This window comes from Mucor velutinosus (assembly GCF_035048745.1).
Source record: "Mucor velutinosus strain NIH1002 chromosome Unknown tig00000041, whole genome shotgun sequence".
In the NCBI taxonomy this organism is placed as follows: domain Eukaryota; kingdom Fungi; phylum Mucoromycota; class Mucoromycetes; order Mucorales; family Mucoraceae; genus Mucor; species Mucor velutinosus.
This window is the reverse complement of record NW_027041905.1, coordinates 529,330-556,436: the sequence shown is the minus strand read 5'-3', so window position 1 is coordinate 556,436 and position 27,107 is coordinate 529,330. Positions and strand designations below refer to the sequence as shown.

At 41.3% G+C, this 27,107-nt stretch overlaps 10 protein-coding genes across 10 annotated transcripts; 4 read left to right on the top strand and 6 right to left on the bottom strand.

Moving 5' to 3' along the window:
• Window positions 1–2,169: 2,169 nt before the first annotated feature.
• On the top strand, window positions 2,170–2,400 carry ATC70_000345 (uncharacterized protein; the record flags this gene model as incomplete). The annotated part of the gene is made up of 1 exon (XM_064819763.1): window positions 2,170–2,400. The coding sequence occupies one exon, from the start codon at window positions 2,170–2,172 to the stop codon at window positions 2,398–2,400; it is 231 nt and encodes a 76-aa protein (XP_064683683.1).
• Window positions 2,401–2,939: 539 nt separating this feature from the next.
• Window positions 2,940–5,005, top strand: ATC70_000344 (uncharacterized protein; the record flags this gene model as incomplete). Its single annotated transcript, XM_064819762.1, has 4 exons — window positions 2,940–2,989; window positions 3,042–3,956; window positions 4,026–4,500; window positions 4,553–5,005. The coding sequence occupies 4 exons, from the start codon at window positions 2,940–2,942 to the stop codon at window positions 5,003–5,005; spliced, it is 1,893 nt and encodes a 630-aa protein (XP_064683682.1).
• Window positions 5,006–5,188: 183 nt separating this feature from the next.
• Window positions 5,189–7,004, bottom strand: ERT1_1 (Transcriptional regulator of nonfermentable carbon utilization; the record flags this gene model as incomplete). The annotated part of the gene is made up of 2 exons (XM_064819761.1): window positions 5,189–6,787; window positions 6,861–7,004. 2 exons carry the CDS (start codon window positions 7,002–7,004, stop codon window positions 5,189–5,191), a joined length of 1,743 nt encoding a protein of 580 aa, XP_064683681.1.
• Window positions 7,005–8,356: 1,352 nt separating this feature from the next.
• On the bottom strand, window positions 8,357–9,695 carry ATC70_000342 (uncharacterized protein; the record flags this gene model as incomplete). Its single annotated transcript, XM_064819760.1, has 5 exons — window positions 8,357–8,950; window positions 9,008–9,133; window positions 9,196–9,366; window positions 9,443–9,611; window positions 9,682–9,695. The coding sequence occupies 5 exons, from the start codon at window positions 9,693–9,695 to the stop codon at window positions 8,357–8,359; spliced, it is 1,074 nt and encodes a 357-aa protein (XP_064683680.1).
• Window positions 9,696–9,963: 268 nt separating this feature from the next.
• Window positions 9,964–10,146, top strand: ATC70_000341 (uncharacterized protein; the record flags this gene model as incomplete). Its single annotated transcript, XM_064819759.1, has 1 exon — window positions 9,964–10,146. One exon carries the CDS (start codon window positions 9,964–9,966, stop codon window positions 10,144–10,146), a length of 183 nt encoding a protein of 60 aa, XP_064683679.1.
• Window positions 10,147–10,782: 636 nt separating this feature from the next.
• ATC70_000340 (uncharacterized protein) lies at window positions 10,783–12,777 on the top strand (the record flags this gene model as incomplete). Its single annotated transcript, XM_064819758.1, has 1 exon — window positions 10,783–12,777. One exon carries the CDS (start codon window positions 10,783–10,785, stop codon window positions 12,775–12,777), a length of 1,995 nt encoding a protein of 664 aa, XP_064683678.1.
• Window positions 12,778–12,854: 77 nt separating this feature from the next.
• On the bottom strand, window positions 12,855–15,063 carry KIN2_1 (Serine/threonine-protein kinase; the record flags this gene model as incomplete). Its single annotated transcript, XM_064819757.1, has 5 exons — window positions 12,855–12,954; window positions 13,024–13,979; window positions 14,061–14,576; window positions 14,627–14,977; window positions 15,040–15,063. The coding sequence occupies 5 exons, from the start codon at window positions 15,061–15,063 to the stop codon at window positions 12,855–12,857; spliced, it is 1,947 nt and encodes a 648-aa protein (XP_064683677.1).
• A 904-nt stretch (window positions 15,064–15,967) lies between these two features.
• MCM1_2 (transcription factor of the MADS box) lies at window positions 15,968–17,335 on the bottom strand (the record flags this gene model as incomplete). The annotated part of the gene is made up of 1 exon (XM_064819756.1): window positions 15,968–17,335. The coding sequence occupies one exon, from the start codon at window positions 17,333–17,335 to the stop codon at window positions 15,968–15,970; it is 1,368 nt and encodes a 455-aa protein (XP_064683676.1).
• A 321-nt stretch (window positions 17,336–17,656) lies between these two features.
• ATC70_000337 (uncharacterized protein) lies at window positions 17,657–20,667 on the bottom strand (the record flags this gene model as incomplete). Its single annotated transcript, XM_064819755.1, has 5 exons — window positions 17,657–17,859; window positions 17,942–18,301; window positions 18,362–18,595; window positions 18,659–18,790; window positions 18,861–20,667. 5 exons carry the CDS (start codon window positions 20,665–20,667, stop codon window positions 17,657–17,659), a joined length of 2,736 nt encoding a protein of 911 aa, XP_064683675.1.
• Window positions 20,668–24,365: 3,698 nt separating this feature from the next.
• ATC70_000336 (uncharacterized protein) lies at window positions 24,366–26,271 on the bottom strand (the record flags this gene model as incomplete). Its single annotated transcript, XM_064819754.1, has 2 exons — window positions 24,366–26,167; window positions 26,226–26,271. The coding sequence occupies 2 exons, from the start codon at window positions 26,269–26,271 to the stop codon at window positions 24,366–24,368; spliced, it is 1,848 nt and encodes a 615-aa protein (XP_064683674.1).
• Between the last annotated feature and the right edge of the window lie 836 nt (window positions 26,272–27,107).

Below are 27,107 nucleotides of genomic sequence, written 5' to 3'. Positions count from 1 at the left end.
TATTAAGAAGTGTGGATTGATCAGGACAGTTTACATAGTCAAATTTGGAAAAATAGATCGAATCGTGTCCAAAAAGTTTGAGAATCGACAAATCAAGACAGAATGTAAAGCGGAGATAACATCGATTTTGGCTGGCTAAAGCGATGCCACTGACGCTAGACGAAAGGCAGATACAGTAATCCCGCAATCCATCTCGTCTACAGCTATTCAATCCGAACAGGCGCCTCATCCTGGTTGAAAAACTATTCTGGTATCCCATATTACCATCACTATCACCATCACCATCGTCATCCAATTTGCCCCCTTACTGCAGTCAATGCTCTGTCCAGGTACTCATTCATGTGGACAACATTGGCCGAAACCCATATTCCCGTCAACGAGCATGTCACCGTTGTGATCGCAAGCAACCATAAAAAGTGGCCCGTCAGAGTTCGGGTGGCCATTTTGTTTGGTATCACGGCATTCAAGTGGTAGCTTTCAAACTTTGGTAGTATCTACAGCTCAAAGCTCATCATCAGCATTTCTCTGGTATCTGTAGACTATTCTGTTAGCATGGTCATGAGCACTGTAGATTGACCAGTACTTGAATTGAGTTAATCGGCGTCTTTGGAAGCTTACTACCGAAAATAAGCTTTTAATTACGGATGGTCCATCCCTTTATTACAGGCTAACCCAAATAGAAATTGAAAAATATGCGCTGATTTTCATCTGCGTTTGTTGCAGGGTGGTGTGATTAAATGTAAGTGTTAAGGCTTTGCATGACAGCAAGGTCTCCTTAATGAAATAAAAGCTTCATTGATTAGAAACATGGCGCTTTCCATCGCCCTCAAATAGCGTAGGCGATAATTTTTGTTTCTCTGTCTCTCTCTGTTGGCATACTTAATCTCATAAATGTGGATGATCATTTGGATGAGAGAGTGGAAAGTGACACAAATTACAACTCAATACTATCGTAACTCTATGAAACGCTTAACCACAAATGCATCTTGCATGTATGCCCAAACAAACAAACAAACAGATACTGCGTTTTGCGCCCATGTCGTATAGAGCATGAATACTGAGCTTTACCCTGTTTGCTGCAATAAACAATGACATTTGCTATATACTATATAATAGTCGCCGAGCTTAAGGCCATTTGTATGTATAGAAAGGAGCATTGTGTGGAGTTTTGAGAAAACTACTTTCCATGACATGCTGCAACAGTATCTATTTGCGAACGGCTTGCATTGTGCCATTGCAGAGCTATAAATGTCTTTTTTTTTTTTAAAAAAAAAAAAAAGTTGGATTTGCTTTGACACCATCCAGAAATCTAACTAAATGCTCGACAGTGTTCTAAATCTCCAAGATGGACCTATGCGAGTACGACAAGGCTTGTTATGATAGGAGCTAAGCTCGCGATAGCATTTATAAAAGAAAAAGGCAGTCTAGATTCAACTGATTGATGCTGGTGGTTTCAACCCGTCTTGCCACATCTCCAGGTAGAATTGATGATTGCATTGTGGCTATATCCAAAGCAGTTTGACTGGAATAACACCCAATGATGCGTCTTGTTTGAAAGGGGTTTGTTGGGCCATACGTCTGATTACTATGCTGCTTAATGTGGCCTGCTTGGTTGTATTGGTACCAACTGGGTTGTACATGTTTTGGTTGGTATACAGCTTCTTCCAGATGTATAACGTTTGTGCACCACCAAAAAAGTGGGACAATATCAAGTGAGAGAGAATAGTGAACACAAAGCAAATACATACACGACAAATATTATTGCACAAAAGAGTAAGAGAAAGGGGGGAGGAGATGTACAACAACCGCTGTCAGTTTTTCAACGGCAAAAGCAACCGAGACTCGCGAGATGCCATGTGTCTACAATGGCCGATTGACGTATTCGCCGTAATTCGGGTGTTGCTCTTGTCAGTAAAAAAGAGGTGATTTCCTCTTTCTCCAACAACGGACACTACTACAAAGTTTAATTTATCGTGCCATGAGCACTGACCGATAAAAATTTCTTTGTGTAAGCGAATAACAAGACTGTGTACACAAGAGATTACTGAAAGGGGATAAGCGTGTGATGCAAAACAAACACAAAGCAAGCTACTTAAGTAGAATGTCTGTCTCTTTTCCCCCCCTTTCATCTCTTCTCGACTACCAAAAAATACACACATCAAATCTATAATGAACTCTGTTCTCTCAAACACTACTTTCTACAGCCACCATCAAGCCTCATCTGCCTCTACAGATGTTCTCATGCATCAAAATGTTACCTTTTCACAAATGAGACCGAGATATGTCGATAAATGTGTTGCTCAGAATCCTAGGCAAACTGTGCTTGTTGATATCTTGGGTGATATGGTCGAGCTACCTGTCTATGCTCTTCGACGTAGAAATGCCATGGTTCATTTCTAACTGGTATAATCCAATATCTACTATACATAATGACAAAGAAACCCTGTACATAGCACATTAGAAATTACTATCCCTTTGACTCCTCTCTCTCTCTCTCTCTCTCTCTCTCTCATCACTCCAACTACCCCTCCCCCCCTTGTCCTGCCGTTTATCTCCTAATCCACAAAATGTATCATACAAATATAGCCCATCATTTACATGCTGATAAATGAAATGAAATAAAAACATTCTCTACCAACTCCATTTGCAAATGCTCTAATATTAAATTTGTCAAGTTTCGTGGTAATCAAAATGGCGTCAATGCTGGTTGGTACGACAAATAGTGGCCCAAGGCTCTATAGCGATGGCATTCTCCATCAGTAAAGAACCACATAGTCATGCTGTGTAGTATATTAGATCAATCATTGGGATTGTCTAGTCACAAAAAGAAAAATCCTGCTATATTGGGTGTTCCACACCCACTCGAATGGAAAAAAGAGGGTGATATCAAGAAAATTGCTTATTTACCACTCTTTTTAAGCATCTTGCTACATTAAATAATGAGCCAACATACAGATTGGTCCGCAAATACATTGAGCATATTTGAGAGGTAAGTAGCATTCGAATGTGGATGGACATCAGACATTTGACCCTGTTTGCAGGTCTTCAAAATCAGGTAGCAAAGGCTTCTTTGCTGCTGCTGCTGCTGCTGCTCCCTCCTATAATGCCACAGCAAAGTCCTTCATCCCCTCTGCACCACGACAGCCACCGCCACCAACAACACCATCGCCTAGACAGTTTGATCCGTTTGATAAGGAAGAAGAGGTGGAAGAAAAGGACGAGGACGAAGACGACATCAACGAACTTGGCCAGCAATTCATATCCAGTAACTTGCTTGCGGATGAAGAGGATGATGGTACTCCCATGGTGACAACCCATTCAAGCCAAATGCAGCAGCAATCCGTGCAATGGACACCCAACACCAATATCAAGGACATTTGGGAATCACCCAAGACACAACCACAACAAACTTGGGATCATTTTGAGCCCTATTCACGTGGAGACGAGCAGGAATTTGACCCCACACTGCAATTCTATCATGGCTCGCTGTACGATGCTTCAACTATACAAGACATGAACAAGCTGTCCTTAGAACTGCCCTCTGCGGAGGAGACCACCAAGGAGAATGTCGAGGAAGACATGTCGACTTTACAAATGATGCAAACCATCTTTAGTGATCTGAGTGATGCAGAATTAATAGAGACGCTGGAGAAGTTTGATTACGATGTGGATCGATCGATCGAATCTTTATTGACACAAAAGATGAGCAGCAAGGCAGCAGCAGCAGCAGCAGCAGCAGCAGTAGCAGAAGAGGTAGCAGCAGCAGAGGCAGTAGTAGCAGCCACCAGCGTGAATTCAACAAAAGCAGCATCATTACCATCCAAATTGGCCACGACAAATACATTAGAAAACACACCCAAGAAGAGACAGGTTTGCAGACACTTTTTAGCTGGCGAGTGTTATCGAAAGGATTGTTGGTTTGTTCATGATTTGCAAGAGAAGGTGTGCAAATTCTGGTACGTATTTCATTGCGACATGATTGAGCTTTGAGTAACCCCCCCTTTGTATGTAAAAAAAAAAAAAAGGCTCCAAGGCAGTTGTTTGAAAGGAGATTCCTGTGAATTCTCGCATCACATTGATATTCAAGAGGTTGCCAACAAGATGACATTACCCGAATCACCCAAAAAGAAGGAGCCCGTCAAATACAACCAAGGCGATTACCCAGCATTGAGTTCGGCTAGCAGCAGTAGAAAGACTCGTGCTTGGAATGCAGCTTCTACTACGAGCGCCTCCACAGTGAAAGAGCAAGACGAGTTTCCTACATTAGCGTCCGCTGCCAAAATCAAAAAAAGCTCCACAAACAACAGCAATAGCAACAGAGCCATCAACTTTGCAGAGGCAGCCAAGAAGAAAAAGACAGCACCCTCGCCCAAAGCAACATCTGCCAAGCGATCCTTACTGTATCGACCCCATAAATACAGTCATCAAAAGCTGACTCAACCTGTTCGTATACCATGGCTTGAAACAGGCAGTTCACTCAACAGTGTCTACATGAAGGAGGTAAGTGTATAGTTACGTGAGACGAGTAATGTCGCCAACGCCCTGTACGCAGAGAGAACAAGCGATCGAGTACGGTATGCTTCGAAATAGATTGTTTAGCAAGGCTACAGAATACTATTTAAAGGGGGATGGAGCCAGAGCCAAATTATACTCGATGGAAGCCAAGCAGTACAATCGACTGATGCAGGAAATGCACTCTGAAGCAAGCCAGCGTATTTTCGAGAGTCGATCGAAGCATGAAGCATTCATTGATTTGCATGGATTGCACGAAGATGAAGCCATGGAAATTGTGGAACAAAGACTGTCGCATTTGAAGGCAACTTATTCTGGCATTATTTACATTGTCACCGGCACTGGCCATCATTCAGGAGCCAGTGGTCTCAGTAAAAAACAGAGCAAATTGAAGCCTTGCGTCTACAACTATCTCAAGCAGGAACACTATCACTTTGCAGAGACAAGCATTGTAGGAGACAATCAAGGCGGTGTGTTTGCTGTTGAAATTTGATGATCTAGGGCAAAAAAAAAAAAAAAAAAAAAAAAAAAAAACAAATCATTCAAATGTGTAATATCTATTAGGCTGTGGTAATTTATTTATATGGAATGATATGTGACGAGAGAGAGAGAGAGAGAGGGAGAGAGAGAAATGATGCATGCTTATGTACAGAAAGAAATGAAGTATATAGTAAAATTATCGAGTACACATGACTTTGGCAAAAATAGCCGCTAAAGAAGATGTGGATCTATGGAAAATATGCGTGAAACTTGACTTGGAAGGTTTTTCCTTGCTTGTGTTCTTGGTGTTGATGTGGTCGGGTAATTTGTTATTCGGCCCCAATGAGCCTCGGTGCAGTAATGCAGATGGCATGGAGGATGTGTTGCTTGCTGATGATTCAGAGGTGCTGTAAATAAGAGGCGGGGGACGTGATGAAGCGCTGATGCTCAACAAAGTAGGGGATAAGGGCCGTGTCGTAGTGTTTCGAAAGGAGATCATGGACTCATGTTTGTTGGCCTCGTTTTGTGGGTAACCGGAACCAAAGTCATTGTGGTCAACGTCGTTGTCTTGATCCATATCTTGGTCTTCTTGGCCGTGATCAACATCATCGTCGTCCTCTTCATCGCCATCGAAATGCATTGTCGTTGTTGCTGACACGGGAGTGGCACAGGTCGATTGATTTGATTTAATCGGTGAATCAGACTCCTGTTCCATTTCTTGGTGTGATAACCGTTCCCTGGTGAGATGATAGAGTGATAATAGAGGGTGATAGGCAGCTGGCTCCGTCTGAGGATCATCGTAAGGTTTGGCCATGAGGTCTTGCGGTGTGTTGACAACGGATGTATGCTGTACTTTTGCCACATGCTCTGCTGCTGATCGATACACTTGCGACTTGATAATCATCTCCATTTTGATGCGAATGTCCTCTGCATTGCCCATATTGAAACCACGAGTCATATGCTGTAATATGTTTGGCGCTAATGGCGGGACAATGGGTAAACGTAGTGGGAGATAGTTCTTGATCGCCTTATTATAGCCATGGTTCATCCATTCATGACGCAAGACATCTGCTAAAATGATTCGTTTCGTTGGATTAATGACAAATATCCGTGATAGTAGATCTCGGCAACTGGGGCTGACATGAGCAGGATAAGCGACTTGACCGCGCTTAATTTTTTCATGCAAACCAGGCATCGACTTGTCGTCAAAAGGAACAGACCCGGTTACCATGACATAGATGACCACTCCAAAACTCCAAATATCAATCTCTGGTCCACGATACGGTGATGCCCGCAACAGTTCAGGAGCTGCAAAGTACAAGGATCCACAATAGGTTGTTAAACGTCGCTCGGGGCAAAACAAATTGGAGAGGCCAAAATCAATAATCTTGATGTTCCGTCCAGCCTTGTCAATGAGGATGTTTTCAATCTTGAGATCACGATGTACAATGGAATTGCGGTGCATGTAATCAAGAGCGCTGACAATTTGTCGAGAAAACTGACGAGCATGCTGTTCTGAGAGCTTCTGACGCTTGACAATGTAATGCAAGAGCTGCCCACCATTGACATAATCCATCAAGATGTAAAAGTATGGGCCGACAGCGACGAGATTCCGCAACTGAACAATGTGTGGGTGTCGTAGAAGCATCATGATGTGCGCCTCTCTGATTGTTCGCAATTCTCGAGTCTCTTCCTTGACCTTTTCCTTCATCATTTGCTCTTTTGTCCTTGGTTTTCCTGCGCTTGTGAATCCATTGATCTGAAAATTAGCTCTTCTGACTATTTTAACGGCCACCTGAGTTTGCATGATATCATGACATGGTTAGTAGTGTTCTTTTTTTAAATTTGCCAATTAAGCGAACATCTACCTTTTCACCAGAGACAGCATGCACACCTAGCTTGACCTTGCCCATGCTGCCTTTTCCAAGGCTACGATGAAACTCGTAATCATCGATGCAAGACAAAGGCGAAGTTTTATTATGCTTGGATGTTGATTTATCTTCTTGAGACATGCAAATTGTGTCTCCTTAATTCCTTTGCTGCTCTGTATCTTTTGTTGATGAATAGAAAAAAAAAAAAAAAGAAAAGAAAGAAACTCAACAAGAATTGCAATTGCGTAGTCGATATAAAAAGTAAAAAAGAAACAAAGAAAGAAGAGAAAAAAACATACAATTGATTATTTGGAGCCATTCTGTAACCAACCTTATTTTTATTTTTTTTAAAGGCGAGGCGAATACAACCAAATTTCCCGGGCTCAGAGTGATACTAAAAGGCTCAAATCAATCGGTCAGTTGTTGTTATGGTACATGCTGTACGTGTAACGTCTTACTAAAAATCTAGAAAACCCCCCCCCCCTCCTCCTCCTCCTCACCTGTTTCTTTTGCTAATTGCAATTGACTTTCACAACATCATGGCATACGCTATTTCATTGCTTTTCATGAAAGAGTGCTTTTTTGCGCATCTATTGCAGAGTTTGAATAAATGTATGCTGATAACTGAAAGCATAAATTGAAGGCAAAAAAAAATGTTTATGCTTGATTTGGATTCGTGCAGGCTGCATTTGATTTACAACGATATTTGGTAGCACACACAAAAGTAGGTGTAATTTTGGGCAACCTGATTCACAAAACAGGTACGATGAGATGCTAGTTAACTGCCTTTTAGGTCTTGCTTTCTCAATGGAATTGCAATGGGATTTTAAGGATGGCATGGTAAAGTAGATGTGTAGTATTGGTGATAGGACGATGATGATGATGATGATGATGATGATGAAATAGCCAATGCCAACACATGGGTTCATGAGAATGAATGACTGCTGTTGTTCAATATTATTTAGGTCACGATATAAGGCTGCTAAATATATCTGCTTTTCTGTTTTACAATACTACAGGCTTAGCAAACATCGTTGGTATCGTAAGATGAATGCTGCTAAGCAGCCGTGGGTGTATTTATTTTGCAGTGGCTGATCTGTTTTGTTAATGCATGCATACAAAAGTAGAAAAGCATTGTGTCACCGTAAATCTAGCTCGCAGTTGAGTATTCAGTAGTTAGTCATGTCTAACATCATTCCAATTGTATTTTATGGCATGATGTTGCTTTAAATCGATCATGGGCAGGGTAGAAATATTAGACCAATCAAATGCTTGTCCTGAGCGGTAAATGAATTAAATTGATCTGCATATCATTTTGACATCGAAATGCCATTGCTACTACTTTTATCCAGGACAACCATCATTGCGAGATACAATACTATAAACGTAAAGACGACATCCAGGCCCTTTCTTTAAGAAAAAAAAAAAACCTCAAAAGCAATCATTTCATTTTATTTTATTTTTTGGTTTGATTTTCAGGTAGATTATGCGACTTATGGACGTTCTGCCTTGACAGCGCCTTGTGCGACCTGTTGCTGTTGTTGTTGTTGTTGTTGCTGAGGAGGAGGATTGGCAGCAGAGGAGTTGCCAGCATTACCTTGCTGTTGTTGATCGTTAAAAGACCAATATCCAAGTGGAGGAGGACCGTTGGAAGAATTTTGTTGTTGCTGAGATGGGTGTTGAGGAGGATGCTGAGGTGGCTGTTGGTAATAGAGTGGTTGAGGACCTCCATATTGTGATTGTGCTTGTTGGTTATGTTGAGGTGGAGGGTAAGGTTGGTTTGGTTGAGGTAAATTGCTACCATTGTAACCAGGATGAGTGGGATATCTCTGTTGGTTATATTGAGCCATGCTACCCATTTGAGGAGGAGGAGGAGGCTGATGATGTTGATGATGGGGAGGTTGATTGGATTGGGAATAATTTCCAGGCCCACCACTTTGTTGCTGTTGAGGATTGTTCACATTGCCTAACGCAACAGCAGTAGCAGTAGCAGCCATGGGAGGCACAACCATGTTCTGTCTCATGACGTTAGGTGCAGCAGACTGCATCATAGGGCTCTGAGATGACGTTGTTTGAGGTGATGATTGCTAAACGATACATGCACAATCAATATCAAATTCAAATTTTACAGCTTTCAATCTTACATGTTGGGAGGTATCTTCTGGAATACGATTAACAATAGGAGTCGGAGATGTATTACTAACATTGCCAATATCATTTGCATTTTGAGACATATAGTTACCGTCTTCCAATTTATTTTCCGCATTCATCTGTGTCAAAGAATCATGCCGAATGAGAAACACAGAAACGCGTACTTGAACGTGAAACTTACCTCAGGCATTGAAGGGTCAGGCGTGTTCAAACAAGCTTGAATGAGATTTTTACCTTCAGGCTTCGTGACAATAGGTTGCAACTTTGTTGTGGTAAATGTATAGACAAGACCAGTTTCAGAAACCACCAACAATAAGACTTGAGTGCCAGTGAGAGTAGATAATTCGTATGCCTAAAATAGGTAGTGTGAATGGTAAGTTGAGTTTTGATATATCCATCTCGTCCCCCGTCCCAAAAAAGAACATTACCTTCTTCATGATACCAGCTTTACGTTTGGAAAATGTAATGTGTCTGCGGTTCTTGTCTTCAATGTATTCAATCTTGATCTTTCTTCTACCATTACGCTTTACTGGCTTCTGCTCTGAATCATCTGAATCAATGGCATCTTGGTCCAAAGTCTCATTTTGTCTTTTTTGACTATTATAGAAATAGTTAATTTCTTTTTTAGTTACAAAAAAGTGTAGATGTTACTATAAATGATACATACCCGGCTGGCAACATATTTCTTGTTCTTATAAGGGTTGAAATGTCAAGTAGATCCTTTCCAAAGAAAGTATGATGAGGGAATAAAAGAACAAGAAAGATTTCGTGTGTGAAAAAAAAGAAAGAAAAAAAAAAAGTGAGCATGTTCACTGGGATATTCAACTCGAGCTGAAAAAAGGATATGAGTGGCTTGGATTAAGAGTAAAATGATGGCAGACAGCATTAATTCGCGCAAACTGAAAAATCATTTATCTTTAACACTTTTTCAATCCTTACACATATAAGAATGGCCGATTTATCAAGCCAAATAAACTTGATTACTACAAAACTCTCTGAGCAATTGAATGCATTGGAGCAAGAGTATCAACGCTGGTCTGATTACAAGACAGATTACGATGCATTGGAAAACCAGCTCAAAACATTGCCTGATAACACAACTAAAAGTGCCATGGTATATCAACTGACATGAATCTCGGTCTACCATCCGATATGTAGCTAATTTATTGTTGTTTAGATACCAATGGGAAAACTCGCCTTCATGCCAGGAAAATTGATTCATACGAATGAAATCCTCGTGTTGTTGGGTGATCAATATTATGCAGAACGCTCTGCCAAACAAGCCGTTGAAATTTTGGGACGTCGTAGACAGGGTAAGATATCGATCGCTTTGTGTAGTTGCGGTGGAGGCTCATCCTTTGGCAGTTGTTGATGAGAATTTGAGGTTGGTGGAAGCGCAATTGAATAGTTTCAAGGCCAAGAAAGACTCGATTTTGGATGCAGGTGCTCTCTCGACATCAGATCCTCAGGTAACTGAAACAAACGACAGCCGTGTGGAGAATCTATCGCTTTTAGAGGATATATATGCAATCAAAGCGCTGCCATGAAACATGTGCTATTTCATGCAGACGTGCTTCCTATTGATGCTGTGCATCCATGTCAAATGGATAGTGTTACTCAAATCAATTCTTGCGAAAGCACAGATCTGTCAGTTGTTAAAGTCGATGATTGAATGCATATATAGACTTGCCAAAAGCGGCAGATCTACCTGGGTAGTCAGAACGATGTTTAGCTTTAAAATACTGACATGATCTCTTTGGAAAAATAGATGAACGAAGAGGGCTTGCCCATCATGGAAATTAGAGAAGAGTTACCACCTATAGATGAGAAAGAAGAAGCCTTGAAACAAAAAAAGCTACTGGAAGAAAAGAAAAAGGCGCCTCAACCGCCTTCAAATCAACTCCCAGAATCTGTGTTGCGTGCACGTAAAATGATGGCAGAGGCAGATGAGAGAAAGAAAAAGGCGGACAAGAACGACGAAAATAAAGCTTTGTTTGATCTATTACGAGAATTGGAAGAGGAAGAAGAGGAAGAAGAAGAAGGAGGAGGCGCAAGTACAAAGCAGATGGGCTCTGCTGCTGCTGCTGCTGCTTCTGCTGCTACAGAAAAGAAGAAAACGACGCCTCCAATCGACGAAGACAGTGATGAATTGACCGATGATTTTAGCGACGATGAAGAGGATGAAGACGACGATCGCTACGATACCGAGATTTCAGACAACATGTTTGATCGATTTGGAGATGACGAGCAATATCCTTTGGATGGCGTTGTGGATCAGGAAGACTTTACTTGCTATGACGAATTGCCTCCACAAGTGCCTCCCGCTGCTACTTTGAGAGAGATTGCCGATGACGAAGACACAGAAGAGTATGAAAAGAGCACGCCCAAAGTCATTACAAAGAAGAAGGTCAAGGAATCCATTGAACAGCCTGTTGCTGCTCCTGCTGAAACCCCATCAACTGCCCCCAAGAAAATGTCAAAGTTTAAGCTTGCTCAACAGGAAAAGAAGAACAGCATTGCAGCTGTCAAAGAGTCATCGCCATTAGCACAAGCGCCCATCACTGAATCAGCAACACCCGCTCTTGTCGAACCATCCAGCAATGAAACTCCCAAAAAGAAGTTTTCAAAATTCAAATTGCTGCGTCAAGAACAAAAAGACAGACCCTCAACATCTGCCACACCCACTGCTACTCCTCCTGTGTCCAACGCACCTGTCAAGGAATTAGTTACTATCCCTTCTGTTGCGGGGACAACTCATTCTCCAGCCACCGCCACTGCAACCCCATCCGAGAAGAAGACGTCAGAAGAACAAGAACAAGACGAGCAACTGATGCGTACAGAGAGCAAAAAGGTCAATCAAGGTATTCCCCAGGTGGCCTCTGTCAGTAGCCATAAGCCTAGAAAAATGTCTCGATTTAAGCTGCAAAGAGCCCAATCCAAGCCAGACGTGAAGGAGCCTGCTACTACCACAGCTCCCCCCTTGGCTGCTGATCGTATCAAACCCAAGCGATCCGTTACTTGGGATGCCAATACAGACGTCCGTGATCATGATTATACCTCTGCACCATCCGTTGTCGCTGAAACATTGAGTTACACCCAACCCATGAAGACGGATGCCAAAAAATCAACTGTATTAAAACAAAAGATAAGATCTCCTGCCGACATATTCAACGCGATCAAGCACACGCAAGGCGACATGGTCGATGACTATCCCTCGCTTGACGACGATGAGGACGCTGCAAGTGGAAATCAAGTCGATTTGAATGAACTGATCAAAGTGGCTCGTGATAGATCGGAAGCATTTTATCGACCCAATGACGGTAGTGAAGCATTGATACCCATGGTGAAGCAATACAATGATGATGATGATGATGATGAAGAAGAAGAAGAGGAAAAGCCCAATGGGATCATTGTAGCCAGAAAGAATAAGCTAGACAACAAGATCATGAAGGGAGCTGTCATGGAACGAGACATTGCACCTGTGGATCTGGAGCAAGTCGAGGATGACATGGATTTGAAAGAAATCACCTCTAGCTACCAACAAAAGAGACAGAGCATGCTTGCAGCTACTGGCGGCTTTTCTTTTGCGACAAAGCCTGAATTTGAGGTCATTGAAGAGGACTTGCCATTGCCTAAAAAGAAGCAGCAACAGCAAGAAGAAGAGGAAGAAGAGCAGCAAGAAGTGGCACCCAAAAAGATGTCCAGATTCAAGGCAGCAAGATTAGGCATGAGAATGGATGCAACCGAAGATAATTATTATTAGACTTTTTTTTTATTATTATTATTATTATTATTAAACAATTCTAAAGAGGAGTGATTTATTATCAGCGTTTCTAATGGCTACGATGATGACTGTGCTGGGCCCTGCTGTTGGTTTTTCTCGGCAGCTTGTTTTACGCTGTGCCATGCGATCTCTCGATCTTTTTGTAGCTCTTCCACCCTACATACATGCAAGTTTGTATGTGAGAATCCTCAGAATTGAGATACATGTTGCAAAAAAAAAACTTACTTTTTTTCGTTGTTCTTGTAATAATAAGTGCATTGATCAAATAGCTGTGGATCCATATCCATGAATATCTTGAGCGCATTATACACCAGTCCGTGAATCGTTCTATTCCAATGCTGTTGCGAGAATGTGTACAGTGGTTTAAACATGATTGGCATGATGGTCTTTACATGATCATGCATCAAATTCACAATGAAATCGTTATTCCAGAGATAGAGAGCCCGCTCTGCAACTTGAAAATGACAACTAGAGACACACTGAGCGATCTTTTCGAAGATGGGCACACAGACTTTGGGAAACTCGCTGCTGTCAATGATGTCGAGGATTTCTTCAATTTCGTTCAGAAACATGACCTCCTTGGCGCTGTTCACCTTGGGCCAGTAGCGCAGCAAACAATCCACCACGGGCTTTGTCAGTGTAGGATCCTTCTCCAAGAACTGCACCACACAGTAAGCCAGTTGAGGATGATATGTTGTCAAGCAGCTTGGTTTATGCAACGGCATCAGGACGCGGATCAAGAAGGTTTTGTGTTCCTCCTTCAAGGGCAGTGCAAATCCGTTGATGATGCTTCCCAGGATCTCCAGCAATTCCGCAATGCCATTGAAACTTTCCGTCTCATAAATAAACTGGAAAAAGATATTGTTGATGGATTTTCGAATGTAGGCTCGCAGGTTGAGGAATTTTCCATATAGTCGATGCAGCGTGGTCTTTAGGAAATCTCGCTCACGCGGATCTTCGCTGTCGAATAGCTCGAGTAGATGCAGTATGAATTTCTGGTCAAGGTACTTTTTGGCTTCATGCACATTGAAATCTGGTGATTCCACAAATCGCAAGAAGAATTCGTACACGAGTTGCAAATGTGGCCAAGCTGCTTCCAGTGTGGGTTCGTCTTCTTCTGGATCGTATCCTTCTTCTCTGTCGATAGGAGGTGGTATTGTGCGGAATAGATTCGCAGAAAACTATGTTTTTTTTTTTTTCAAAGTGAGTTTCTCTTTCTCTCTCTCGCTCTCTCTCTCTCTGGAAACCTAACATGCAATTACCATTTTTACTACATCTGGATAGACTGCATCAGTCAATGCACCTTTGGTGGTGGCTACGTATTCCAGCATGTCTTGCAGCGCCTGTCGCTTGATTTCCTTGCCGTTGAGGTCCGAGGAGGGATCACTGAAATCAAACAGTACTTGACATTGTGCTAATTTCTTGAGGAAGAGTTCTGTTCGTTTGGCAGGCGCTACTTCTTTGAATGACGGCAATTTTTCCAACGTTACTTTATCGTACACATGAAATCTGGATGATTTTTGTCGTCGAGGTACTTTGCCAATAGGAATTGTGTCTTTGGACGCTCCTTTCAACCATGCCATGGCGCTGTTGGAGGGCTGCTTGGGGACAACCGCAGTGCCGTCTTTGGTGGTAGTTGTATGTTGGTTCTTTTTGGATGATGTGTTGTTGTTACTGTTGAGGAATGAGTGTTTTTGATGGGAGGATGAGGTGGATGTAGACGATGATTTCGATGATGCGGACGCCGTTGCTGCTGCTGCTGTCGCTGTTGCTGAAGACTATCAAGATTGTCAATGACTCTACGTGCGCTTCGTCTATATAAACTCACCATTGCGTTTGGTTCGACAGATATCGTTGGTGTATCTGCAGTAGTCGTCGAAGTGCTTGTGGTAGGTAACATGTTTTGAATGGACGCTCGAGACAGGATAGACGACTTGTTTTGTCCATTGGACGACTTGCTTAACTTGGGAGATGAATTACTATTATTAGACGATTTCGATTTTTTCGAGGGAGAGGATGATGGTGAGGAATTGGTGTTTGTGGACGATAATGCTTCAGGTGTAATGGTAGGGGATGACATGGCAGTATTACTGTGTGAATCTATAGATTTAATCGAGTCTTTTTGCTGATGCTGTTGTTGTTGTTGTTGGTGTTGGTGTTGTTGTTTGCCTTTGAAAAGCTGTCAAGAGAGATGCCATGTTAGCGTTCATTTAATCATGCGATAACAAGACGATGACTTACAGCAACTTTTATTCCTTTTATCATTGAATGGCTTGTCTATTTCTAAAGAAAAAAAAAAAAAAAAAAAAAAAAAAGGGAGGCGATTCAATCAACATGCTGCGAAATCACTTGAGGAAATAGCTTACACTGTGTATATATAGTCGTAATAAAAAGATCTCCTTGCAATGCTTTAGGATTGAAAACAGAAAAAGAAAAAAAAAAAAAAAAAAGAGAGAGAGACAAGACAAAAAAAAAAAAAAAAAAAAAGATGCATTATACAAAACCAAATGCTGTGTAGAGATGGTCGTAATCCCCGATGATATTTGATGCTCATCATCGCCCGTTCGTGCTCCCTTAATTGCTGCATCCAATAAGTGTAGGCTGGTCAAAGTCAACCAATCCAAAAAGGTCAAAATCCGGCTGCTACAGTGGAAGCAAATATCATCATCAGAATTTTTTTTTTTTTCAAGTAGAGCGTGCATAAAAAAGAGAGACAGACAGACATCATATCCATACTACAGTGACGAATGGTTTCGTCATTTCTGTATCTGACTGACAAAATGATGGCTTGGTGAGATGATGGCATTTCTTGATCTACAAGGATTGGCATCATGTCATCTACAGAGCTTTTCCAATGCCATGAAATGAGCATGACATGGCTCAACTGTCTAAAGAAAAAGCTTAGCTTCGTTCAGTGGTCAACTCATTATCAACGCTCAACTGTGGAAGCATGCAAGCCCGAATAGCATGCTCTATGAGTAGGAAATCTGACAGCTGATCCATATGAAGGATGTCTATACACCATCTTTGCCGTGTCTGCCATGCTTGAACCATGTATTCCAAATTCAATTGCTGATAATTTACATTTCGTCTAGCCAATTGGCACCCTCACCGTCTCAAACTAGATTCATTTCTGGTATATGTACTTTTTATTCATGTCTATTTGATATCATTCAATTAATTGCTTCATGAGCTTACAATGCTCTGAAAAGGAATCAGGACTGGGAATATTATTAGTAACAGCATCCATGGAGGAGGCATCATCTGACGTGGAGCAGGAGGAAGGAGGAGGAGAGTCTACAAAGAACTTGCTGTCATCATTGCTATTCGCAGCGATAGCAGCAGCAGCAGCTATTGCTGATTGAAACGTGGCATTGAAGTCTTGCTGTTGCACGGATGAATCGGATGAAATGGATGTAGGCGATGATGGCATTTGATGATGAGGGTGGTGGTGGTGGTGACGGTGTTGAGACGAGTTGACAGCAGCCATGGCAGCAGCAGTAGCAACAGAGGCGGCGGTGGTCACTGAATGTGTTGTGCTGCCTTGCTGTTGCTGCTGTAGTAGATAGGTATAAGAGTCGCTGCTATTGCTAAACAAGTTTTTGGTGGCGCTTGGTTGATCATGTTGTGGGTGATGATGGCCGTAAAAGAAATCAAAATCTGTGTCGTCTTGTGGTGTAGGTGTTGCCGAATGAGAAGAGCATATAAAAGTGGAAGCGACGGCAGCAGCAGCAGCAGACGTAGCTACAGTAGCAGCCATTGATATCAAGGCAGGGCTATAGTGATGATTACTGTAAGGCGAGTATCTTTTTCGCTTTACACCAGACGACGATAGTGTTCGATGCGGACGACGAAAGAAATCATTCAGGGCATTGCTACAAAGCGGTGAAGGAGGTGTATAGATGGGGAGAGATGCTTTGGACATCATGGCAGCAGTAGCAGCAGCAGCAGCAGCAGCAGCTGAAGCAGAGGATGCCGACGACGAAGATTGCTGACATCCATTGCGCCTCGAGATACAGAATGGGCAATGCCTTACAAAACGAGCAATCAGCTCTTTGGGTATCCAGGAGTATCTTTTGCGCACCAACGCCGATGTTTTATCTCTGCCACCATGATGCGCTTCTTTATGTGCAATGATCAGGATGTTGTAAATGTCTTCTCGAGTAGCCACAGGTTTATTGTCATGGCACACAAACTCCATATGGTCGGTGGTAGTTAAGCGAAACATCTTCTTGACCCAGAATCGAAACTGAGCAGTGGAAATGGCTGTGTTGCGAGGATCTTTGAGCACTTGCAATATCAATGAGTATCGATGGCTGTCCACCAGTGCTTTGTCTCGCTTCTTGGAGGATAGATTTTGCAAGTAGCCATTGACAATGCTGTTGAACTCTTCTATTGATGGAAATTGCTGGTATTCATGCATGAGTCCATCATTGGCGTCGTTATTATTGGAGGTGGCGGTGGGGGTGGAGCTGCTATTGTGCTGATAAAAGTCCTCTATAGATGAGCATGTGGATGATGATGATGGCGATGACATTTATATTACACAAAAGAGAAAAATGTACAGGGAAGATGGTGTCGAAAAAACAAGAAATGTCTTTGTGGTCAACCCAACATCACTGGATATTTATATACAACGGATGAAATCCAATATGACTAAATATGTGGGTTTGGCGGGAAAAAAAAAAAAAAAAAAAAAAAGTAAGTGTTGCTTTGTGTATGTAAATGTGCTATAGAATGTTGTTGTTGTATAAAAAAAAAAAAAAAAAAAAAAAAAGTGAGAAAACCCTAATTAAACCGTTTATAACCTCCCATTCCCTAGCATATTCCCCTTTGATTTGTCTGTGCGCAAACATTTTTATTTATCATTTTCCATCATTTGTTGTTGTTGTTGTTGTTGCTGTTGGTGATGATGATTGGCACCCGTGCTACTACTACTGCCAAACCCAGGAATGGACGTCAATATACGATTCTTGAAACTCGTCTTTGTCGCTGGCGTTTCGTTTGATCCAGCTATTGTCATATCCAAGAGATCCTGCTCCGAATGACTCCGTTTGGATCCTATATGTTGAAGAATTTTTAATATAAGCATATTTGATCAAAATTTATACAACAACAACAACAACAACAAATATAAACATACCTTCAGTAAACTTTCTTGATCCTTTTTGAAAATGTTTCATGCTATTGCTGCCTGTGGATTTGGGTCTATCATTCAAGTCTTGGGTACTTCTTCTTCGGCCCAAGCCAACAATGTTCTCTGAAATCTCGCGGATGATGGTGGACTTGGATGGACTTGGGATACTGTTGAAACTGCTTTGCGAGGAGGAACTGGACGCTGATTTGGAGTGCTTTCGGACATGTACACTCTCTTCCGTTTGCATCTCTTCCAGAGCGAGCTTGTACCCCTTCTCCACCAGGTTGGTAAAGATGCCCTCTCGAGCGCGGTTCATTGGCACTGCAAACTTGGGTGATTTGAATGCTGCATACTCGGCATTCACCACTATCATAGTTCAGTATTTCTTGAGCTATACCAAATCAGTGTGTTTGCAACGTAACTTACATTTAGCAATCAGAAATTGTTCCAATTCTTTCTTATTGTTGAAAATGGCCGATTTCTCTGGTAGCGGTGGTCCGAAATCAGGGACGTCTTGCACAGACACAATTTCCACTCGATACACAACTTGAGCCATGATGGTCTCTTGGTGCACAATGATAAATACATGTAGAAACTGGGATTTGATGGCGGTTGGGTTGAATGGCTGATTGCCCTGGACAAAGACAATGCAAACAATGTCTTTTATGCTAGTTAGTCGCATGTCATGATTACGTGTGCGTGTGTTTGTATATGCATAAATACCATTGCCTATATGTCGCTTTCTCTGGATTTGTTGTTTGTCACCAGGTTTAGAGGGTATCAAAGTGGATACATGATAGGCAAGTATGTTTTCATTCCAAGCATTTGTATATGTGTATTCTCCGGAATCACCACCTAAAAGGCAACATTATTAATCATGCTGTTTACTCTCTCTCTCTCTCTACAGGATGAACCCCGCTCTTACTTTTGGTATCTAACCCTGCTGCCCAGCCAGTGTATCCTTTCAATGCCACTTTTCTACCAATGATGTTGAGAAATGCTTCCAGCTCGTCTGTGTGCTGATTGGAAAACCAATCTTCTTCCTTTGTTTGGCCCGGCTGGATCAGTAGTACGCCAAATTTGTACCGTGTGTGCAGCGATGTTTCGTCTAATCGCACTAATTCTTCATGTATGCCACTGGATAGCAGCTGATCTTTGCTCATTCTTACCAAATCCTGAAATGAAATGTCAGGCACCGTTGTTTCTATGATGGTTTTCCAAGTGGACTCTTGGATCGTGGTAGCAGCGGCGGCAGGTGGTGATGCTATGTCAGACGTCGTTGGCGCACTCAAGAGGAATGAATCTTGGATTATTTTTCTTTGATCCATCGCTTCTTTGGTGCGGTGGATGATTCGGTATTGTCGCTTGTCTGATCCCTGCTCCTGCTCCACCTGTATCGATATCAGGACCGGATCACCACTCTTGTAGTAGCCGAAAAATGTGTGTATCTCGTTGGTGTCGTCGTCCGGACGGAAAAAAGTTCTGTACCAATGTGCCTCTGTGTCTTTGTGATCAATCAGTGCCTTAGAATAATCCACCGCCTCATCTCGAACCATCAATGCCGAGTTTGTCGATCCGTACTTGTTGATCCCTTCAATCTTGTACCCCTTGGAAGGTATGACAATGGCTTTTTCGACCACCTTGTAGTATTGACATATACACTGATTCATGATCTGCTTCATGGTGGACACAACATCCTTGACAATAGCAATCGTCATTTCCTGCATGGACACCGTGTCCTCCAATGTCTGCAAATTCGATTTGATCTCGTCCTTGTCGACGGGCTGCTGATCCCAGTTGACCATTTCTGTCATTTTGCGCAGATCAGATAAAATGGACAATAGCTGCTCTTGTGGTATATTTTTGTTTGCTTGTTGTATATCGGCATTGTTATTGTTGCTGTTGGCTAATAGCACCAATGAAAGTGCTCGATCGCATTCGTTGCTTAGCCGGGTATGTAATGTTGTCAATGTGGTAGTGACCAGCCCCTTGAATAAAGGCAGATCAGACTTGATGGGTTTGCTTGATTTATATGGTATACTGTCAGATTCGGGTAAATTGCACGATGAATTTTTAGTGGCTAGTTGACGCAGCATGGGCGTCTTATTTTCCTGACACGATTTTGCTCTTTGACGTATCCAGGGCTCTTCCTTCTTGGGCTTTGGTGATAGTTTTTCGCTTTTTGAATCGGATACAGCTTGCTCCTCGTGTACCATGAACTCTAAATCATCCACCTGCTTACCAAACAGTAAACTGCCTACCACCACATTGTCATTGTCCTTTTTATATACATCCACTACACTGTTGCGTCGGTTGGATTTCTTGTGTGTGTCGCTTGCCTCTCTGGATCGTGGTTTTTGATGAAACAAAGTAGAGCTTGCGGTGGATGTGGGTATTACGTCGGGTGATTTACGTGAAAACAGGCTGAAATTGATCGTTGTCCTCTTTAATTTAGATGAAAAGGTTTCATGATCCGTTGTCGCAGTGGATGTAGATGTTGTCTCGTTGGACTTATTCTTGTTGCGTCTGACCAGATATTTCATGGAGGATTTCACAGCGTTGGGTATTTTGCTCAATCGACTCGATGTGCTAAACATGGAGCTTGTTGTTGAATTCATAGAGTAGATGGAGGCATCATCTCTGGCTTTGAAATATGGTATATTGTTTGATTCATCACCAGCGACAGAATCACAGGCACTGTCATGAGAGTATCTTTTGTTGCTGTTATCCATACGATGCGATGCCCAGGAAGTAGAACTAGATGACGATAAAAAGCGTATGGATGTACCGTTAGTTCAAGGGCACACAAATGAGTGCTGTATTAACAAATAAAAAATAGGAGGGAAGAACAAGGGGAAAAGTGTATATATAAAAAAAGAAACGAGAAAGAAAAGAGGAAAAGGCAATCATTTAGGCCTTGCGGCTTTTTTTTTTTCAAATCCAATGTGCGCTTTTGCCTGTTGGCTTTGAGTAACCATTATCATGATTGATTTGCACAACACATCTTTTATTTCTTTCTATACTATCTAAACGTGGTTTATAAGGACACCAAATGAAATCGTTCTTTTTAGAATGCCACCATTTGATTTGATGGAGTAAAATGAAATGAGGTGCTCATGATTTGCCATGTGCCTCATGATCAATTTGCGTGTATCCATAGACTTGATCTCAAGAGGTAGACCAAGATCTGATACATATTGCGCCACGAGTAGGTTGGCATTGTTGGTCATGTCAGAGACCTCTATGATTATGTACTAGGAAGGGAGCCACCGACACCTTTCGTATCGTACCTCAAATTAGGCATTGAATAGCCTTTGGTGTAAGTTTCACAGATTGAGATTGAATATTCATGCCGTCAAATTTCACTTTGATCTTGGCACTTACTGTGATCCAACAAATACAGTGGTACCTTTCATCAAAAGCCGCAGTTGCTCTTTGATACTGGTGCGCGTGAGTGAAGGAATGAGGGAACAAGTGGCTCAAATAGGTATAGGATGGGCAACATTGGCGAGCTATCCATGTCGCAAGGACAGTGTGATAAACAACCAGACGTAAATGATCTAAACAACTACTTTTGCTGTTGCTATAAATCACTTTTGATGAAATATGGCTACAAGAAGCATTTGTTTTTAAAAAAAAAACATTCAGCACCTCACTAAGCCCCCCCTAAGAGAGCTAAATTGCTGCTAGATGGATAGTATCCCAACATGTACTTTGCTTTCTGATCCTTTTGATCCAAATTTTTACTGTAAATTATGTGATGGAACTAAAAAATCATTGGGCTCATATCGTTTGCATGGCAAATATACTTTCATTCAATAGTGTGGACTTGTTTTATTAGCAATAGCTTCTGATAAAGCAAAATTTGAATCCTGGCCAGTATAGCATCTTCAAAAATATAGCATTGATAATTGCTAATGCTCAAAATCACTGGATAGAACATGAAGCTATTATATGTCATATCAATTACAATGAAACAAAAAAATCCTTGGATAGCACGCATATGATAAAGTGTGAGCCAAGTAGCTTGAAACAGACTTGAAAGGATGAACGGGATCTATTGCAAGTTAATGCAATTATGACTGAGTTTGGTACTAGAGTTGAACTGAAGCAGAAAGACACTGCCAAATCTCAAGTGATTTTGCACGAGAAATTGGGTGTTGCTTAGTATACAAGACATATGGATACATGAAGACTCAAAGAAACTACATTTCATAGACATGACGCTGCAAAACATACTCCAAGGTCCTGGAAAATCTAGCGTCCGTGGTGGTGCTCTACGATAAAGCACATTGATTTAGAACCAAATCTTGATGATCTCAGCAGCTATTGTAAAACTTGGGAATCCTGCTGTAAATTGAGAAAAGCATTTAGGGGACATGCCAGAGATACTCATTTTACAGTATTTAGAAGGTTGAAGACAATTAGAGCTAGCAGCAGCAGTGACCTTGTTAATGAGTATACCAAGTTTGACTACTGTAATTCATGCAAGCTAGGGTGTGTAGCCAATGACATTTACTGCCACTTTAAACCTACAGAAGCAGAACTTTGCCGCCCAATCAATGCTGTCGTCTGTGGGATATACTCTATCGTGCATCTGACTTGAGTTTTGAAAATTCTCTGCTGTCATAGCTCATGAAATATAAGATTTTCAGCAAATTTGTAAAGGGAACGCACATCTGATACTTAAAAACCTCATATTATGATGTATATAATGTAGAGCTATTGAATTGTTTTTATCTTGTGCGAATTGGATGAGTATTTGTTGGGATACGGCCAAAAAAAGGGTATCGTGCAAAATCATGGATTTTTGTTCAAAATCTGCCTGTGATAGCAAGCAAAAAATCTGGTGACGATTTTTTGGTCAGGACAAGATTGTCAATATTTCATGATAGAATTATGATAGAGCTTCCAGCAATAGCTCATTCAATAGAAAATTGTTTGGTCAGCAATGTTTAGTAATGCTTAAGAAAATGTTTTGATGACAGATACTGATTAATCTTTTGAAAAAAGTGAAAAAGTCGCAAAATTTATCTCATCAAATATCAGGTGAATAATGTACACCAGAGATTTGAAATAGATACCATTGTATTTTCCTTGCAATTCTCTGCAAGTTTCATATAAGTTTGAAGGCGTGTTTACTATCAAGAATCAAGTAATTTTAAGGTCGATAGATTTCGGAATGCCATGGATCATCATTCAGAACAACAGAAATTGAAGCTCCGTTGACCTTCCGCATCAGTACGCGACACATGTATGCATTTGACTGAGCATTTAAAAAATCGGAGCATACGAAAAGGGGCATATTAACTTGCTATTTTCAAATTATCTATGGATAGTTGACATGGTGGCAAATCTTGTTGTCAAAATTAGACAGTTGTAGCTTGTCTTGTTCGATTACAATAAATTTTCCAATTTGATACATGCATATTCCCCCGCTTAAAAATAGCATCTCCAATGTCGATTATCTCATAAAGTATGCATTTCCAATATAATGTTTTCACTAAGAAGTTGCTCCAATATCATTATTCTACAACATACTTAAGTTTGACGAGATTCTAATTTTTTTTTTTTTTACCTTTGAGGACCTGCTGGATGTACAAAATGTTTTTTGATTTTGAGGTTTTCAACGTTTGGACGATCGAAAATCGATTTTCCAAATATTGATGCTAGAGCCTTGAGACTAGCATGTTCCTATACTAGCTTTTTGCCCTTTAAACGATGGTGCAATTGAAACTTGCGTAGGTGGCATGGTTGTTAAGAAAAAGCTGATTTTAAAAAAAAGTTAATTTTGAAGAGATGCTTGTTATGCCAGAAGGGCTACAACTGTCTATAAAGACTAAGGTGTTCTTGATGGGTAGATATGTCTGTGTTGTGCAACAACATGGACAAGCTATGATAATTGAAGTGTATCTCAGCTATTTAAATACTGAGGTTCACCAGATGTGATAAGCCTTGTACAAAATAAATTGCTACGTTGGCATTCAGAACTTAGTATAAATAGAATAACTCTTGTCTTCATCAATAAATCTTTAGTTTTTATGTCTGATCTTATTCAAATAAGTCTTTTCTTGTTTTTATAATATCGAACATTTTTTATAAGCTACAAATAATAATCCTTTTATTCTTTGTGCTTAACAGAACCCATTCAGCGTGTTCTTGTATCTCGCTGCTTTAAAGAAGAGGGGCACTACATGATCGGGTGTGTCATGGGCTAGGCGGAGAGTGTTGGTCAGGAGCTGGTAGGTAAAGTCCGGGACCGAACCATTGTTTCCTTGAAGGAGCATCTTGATATAACGAAACTGAAGAGCATGCCGTTGAGCTCCAATGTCAATCAATCCTAGGCCGCCTTGATCTCGCGGTAGGAAAAATGAGTTTCCTTTCGGTGGCGGGAAGAGGCCAGACATCACGAATTGGTATATAATGGACTTCAGTTGCTTCGAGACATCCAGAGGTAGCGAATGACGTGCCATAATTTTGATAGAATCATTTTGTTGGCGATGTTGGCTTTACCGTACAGAGACACATTCCGTTGGCTATATATCGCCACCGCCGCTTTGACTTTACCAAGGAGTTCAGGCACATATACATCACGTTGATGGTTGGAGAACCAGATGGGGTACCCCAGATATTTGATATACCCGGGAGAGTGGCTGTCATACCATTTCATCTTGAGCCGGTTGATGATGTGATCTTGGACTCTGAGGCCTTCAGAGCCTTTCATGCTACCGCCGTGCAAGGGAAATGCTACTGACTTGTCATAGTTAATCTTGGCATTGGAGGCCCTGTTGTACGTCTTAAGTCTTCTTTGGAATTCAATTAGTTCTGAATGAGATTTTACAACATACGTGAGAGCATCATCCGCATAAGCTACTAAGACCTTGACGGGAGCAGGAGACACCCACGGGATCTGCACATTTTCGGGTAGTTTGGTGTGATGAAGACTATAGCTTAAGATTGCAGGGTTGTTGATGATGGATAATAGGAACGGTTCGATAGCTAGATTGAATAGGACAGGTGAGATGCTATCACCTTGCCGAATGCCTCGTTGTTGTGCGGCAGATTTCGTCAGAAAACCGTTGATGTTGACATGGATGGAGTTATCGAAAAACAGATTGAGGATGCAGGCGACGAATTGTGGTGGAAATCCAAACTTCCGCAGTATTTGTGAGAGATACTGGGGGTGGACTCTGTCATATGCTTTGGCGTTGTCCAGCATGATTCCAGTGTATTCGACAAAGTTGGTTGCATTTCGCCAGCTGGCGGATGAAGCGTTATCCATAATTACTTTGAGAGACATGCCGTGATCACCGATATATCGACCTGACAAGAAGCCGCATTGATACGGGTTGATGAGTTTGTTGGCTACTGGTATGACACGAGAGTTCATAATACAAGTAAAGACTTTGCAGTCGACCGCAATCAATGTGATGGGGCGATAATTGGCGAGATCGCTCCGGTCCCCTTTCTTAAACAGAAGGATGATACAAGATTCCTGCCATGATTTGGGGAACTTGGCGTGCTGGATAGCGTTATTGAATACCTGGTGCACGAGATCTCGGCAGCTAGGGTGAGATATAATGAGATATAAGATTTCATACCCAATACCATCTAATCCTGGGCTGCTTTCTTTGGGAGTTCGAGCAGACCCTAGCAGAATGTCGTCGTCGTCTATTAATGCGGTGATCTGGCTGGCATCGTCGGCTGACAGAGTGATGTCGATGTAGTTCAGCATTTTGTTCAGGCAGGTAGAGTCTATCCGTTCTTCGGTGTACAGTTTCTGGTAGAATCGTTCTGCGGCGTTCAGCTTAGAGGCAGTGTTGTCGAGATAGCCGACCCCAGTACGAGGGTGGTGGTGCTTCAAGTTGGGGATGGTTCGCTGATCAAGGCGTTGTTTACTGGTCTGCTTTATGTAGTATCCAGGCGACTTTTCACTATTTTCAAGCCATCGTTTTCCGGCCTTAAGAAGCTGAATATCCACGATTTCTTGTTGCAACTTGGCTAGCTCGCTCTCCACATCCTGCAACAGTAGCCTCAAGCAAGTAGTGTCATGTCTGTAGCGTCGTATCAAATTGTTCCTTTCACTTTGCAGTGTCTTGATTCTAGCCTTCCTCCAATGATCGTGTGTTATGGTGAACTGAATAGTAACCTGTTTGGCCTTCTTTTTAATAAGATCCCACTTTTCTTGAGCAGACAGAGAGCTGTCGAGTTTCACCGCAACAAATGTACCAGCTATCTAAATGCTGAGGTTCACCAGATGTGATAAGCGTTGTACAAGATAAATTGCTACTTTGACATTCAGAACTTAGTATAAATAGAATAACTCTTGTCTTCATCAACAAATCTTTAGTTTTTGTGTCTGATCTTTGTTATGTCAAAATACAATGTAAAATTGAATCTGCCAAAGAATTACACTTTTATTGAGAATGCATCCCAAGGATGCATTTATATACTTTTCATTATGCTAGGGTTTACAGCATGATGATGAACTATAATACAAATAGGTTTACTATCTACCTAACAATTGATTTGTAAATCATGATTAGCATGATTTACCCAAAGGACCTAAGAATAGCCTAAAACCTTTAGTGTGAGACCTTGCTATGACATTTGATATAACAATCTTATTCAAATAAGTCTTTTCTTGTTTTTATAATATCGAACCTTTTTTGTAATAAGCTACATATAGCAATCCTTTTATTCTTTGTGCTTAACAATGCTGTTAGTAAAACTTTTTAAACTATTATATAAATGTGAAATGTATATGTAGTAAAAGTTGTAGAGGAGGGTACCTTGGTTGAATAGTAGGGCATGTTTAAAGTGGGGCTATTGAGGGTGATATGGATGAGTAATGACGGAAAATGTTCCAAATCACTGATTTTCAAAGGGCCATACCGCTAGATTTTACTAAGTCAACAAGAGCTTCAAGCTTAATAACTTTTGTTTCTTTTTCAATTTTCTATACGATGGTATGGTTATTATAGATAAATATAAAAGAAATTGAATATTCCCTGCTTGTAGCTCATGAAATATAAGATTTTGAACGAATTCATAAAGGGAACATACATCCTGTACCTAAAACACTCATATAATAATGGATATAACGTAGAGCTATCGAACGGTCTTTGCTTTGTGCGAATCCAGTGAGTATTTGTCGAGATATGGTCAAAAA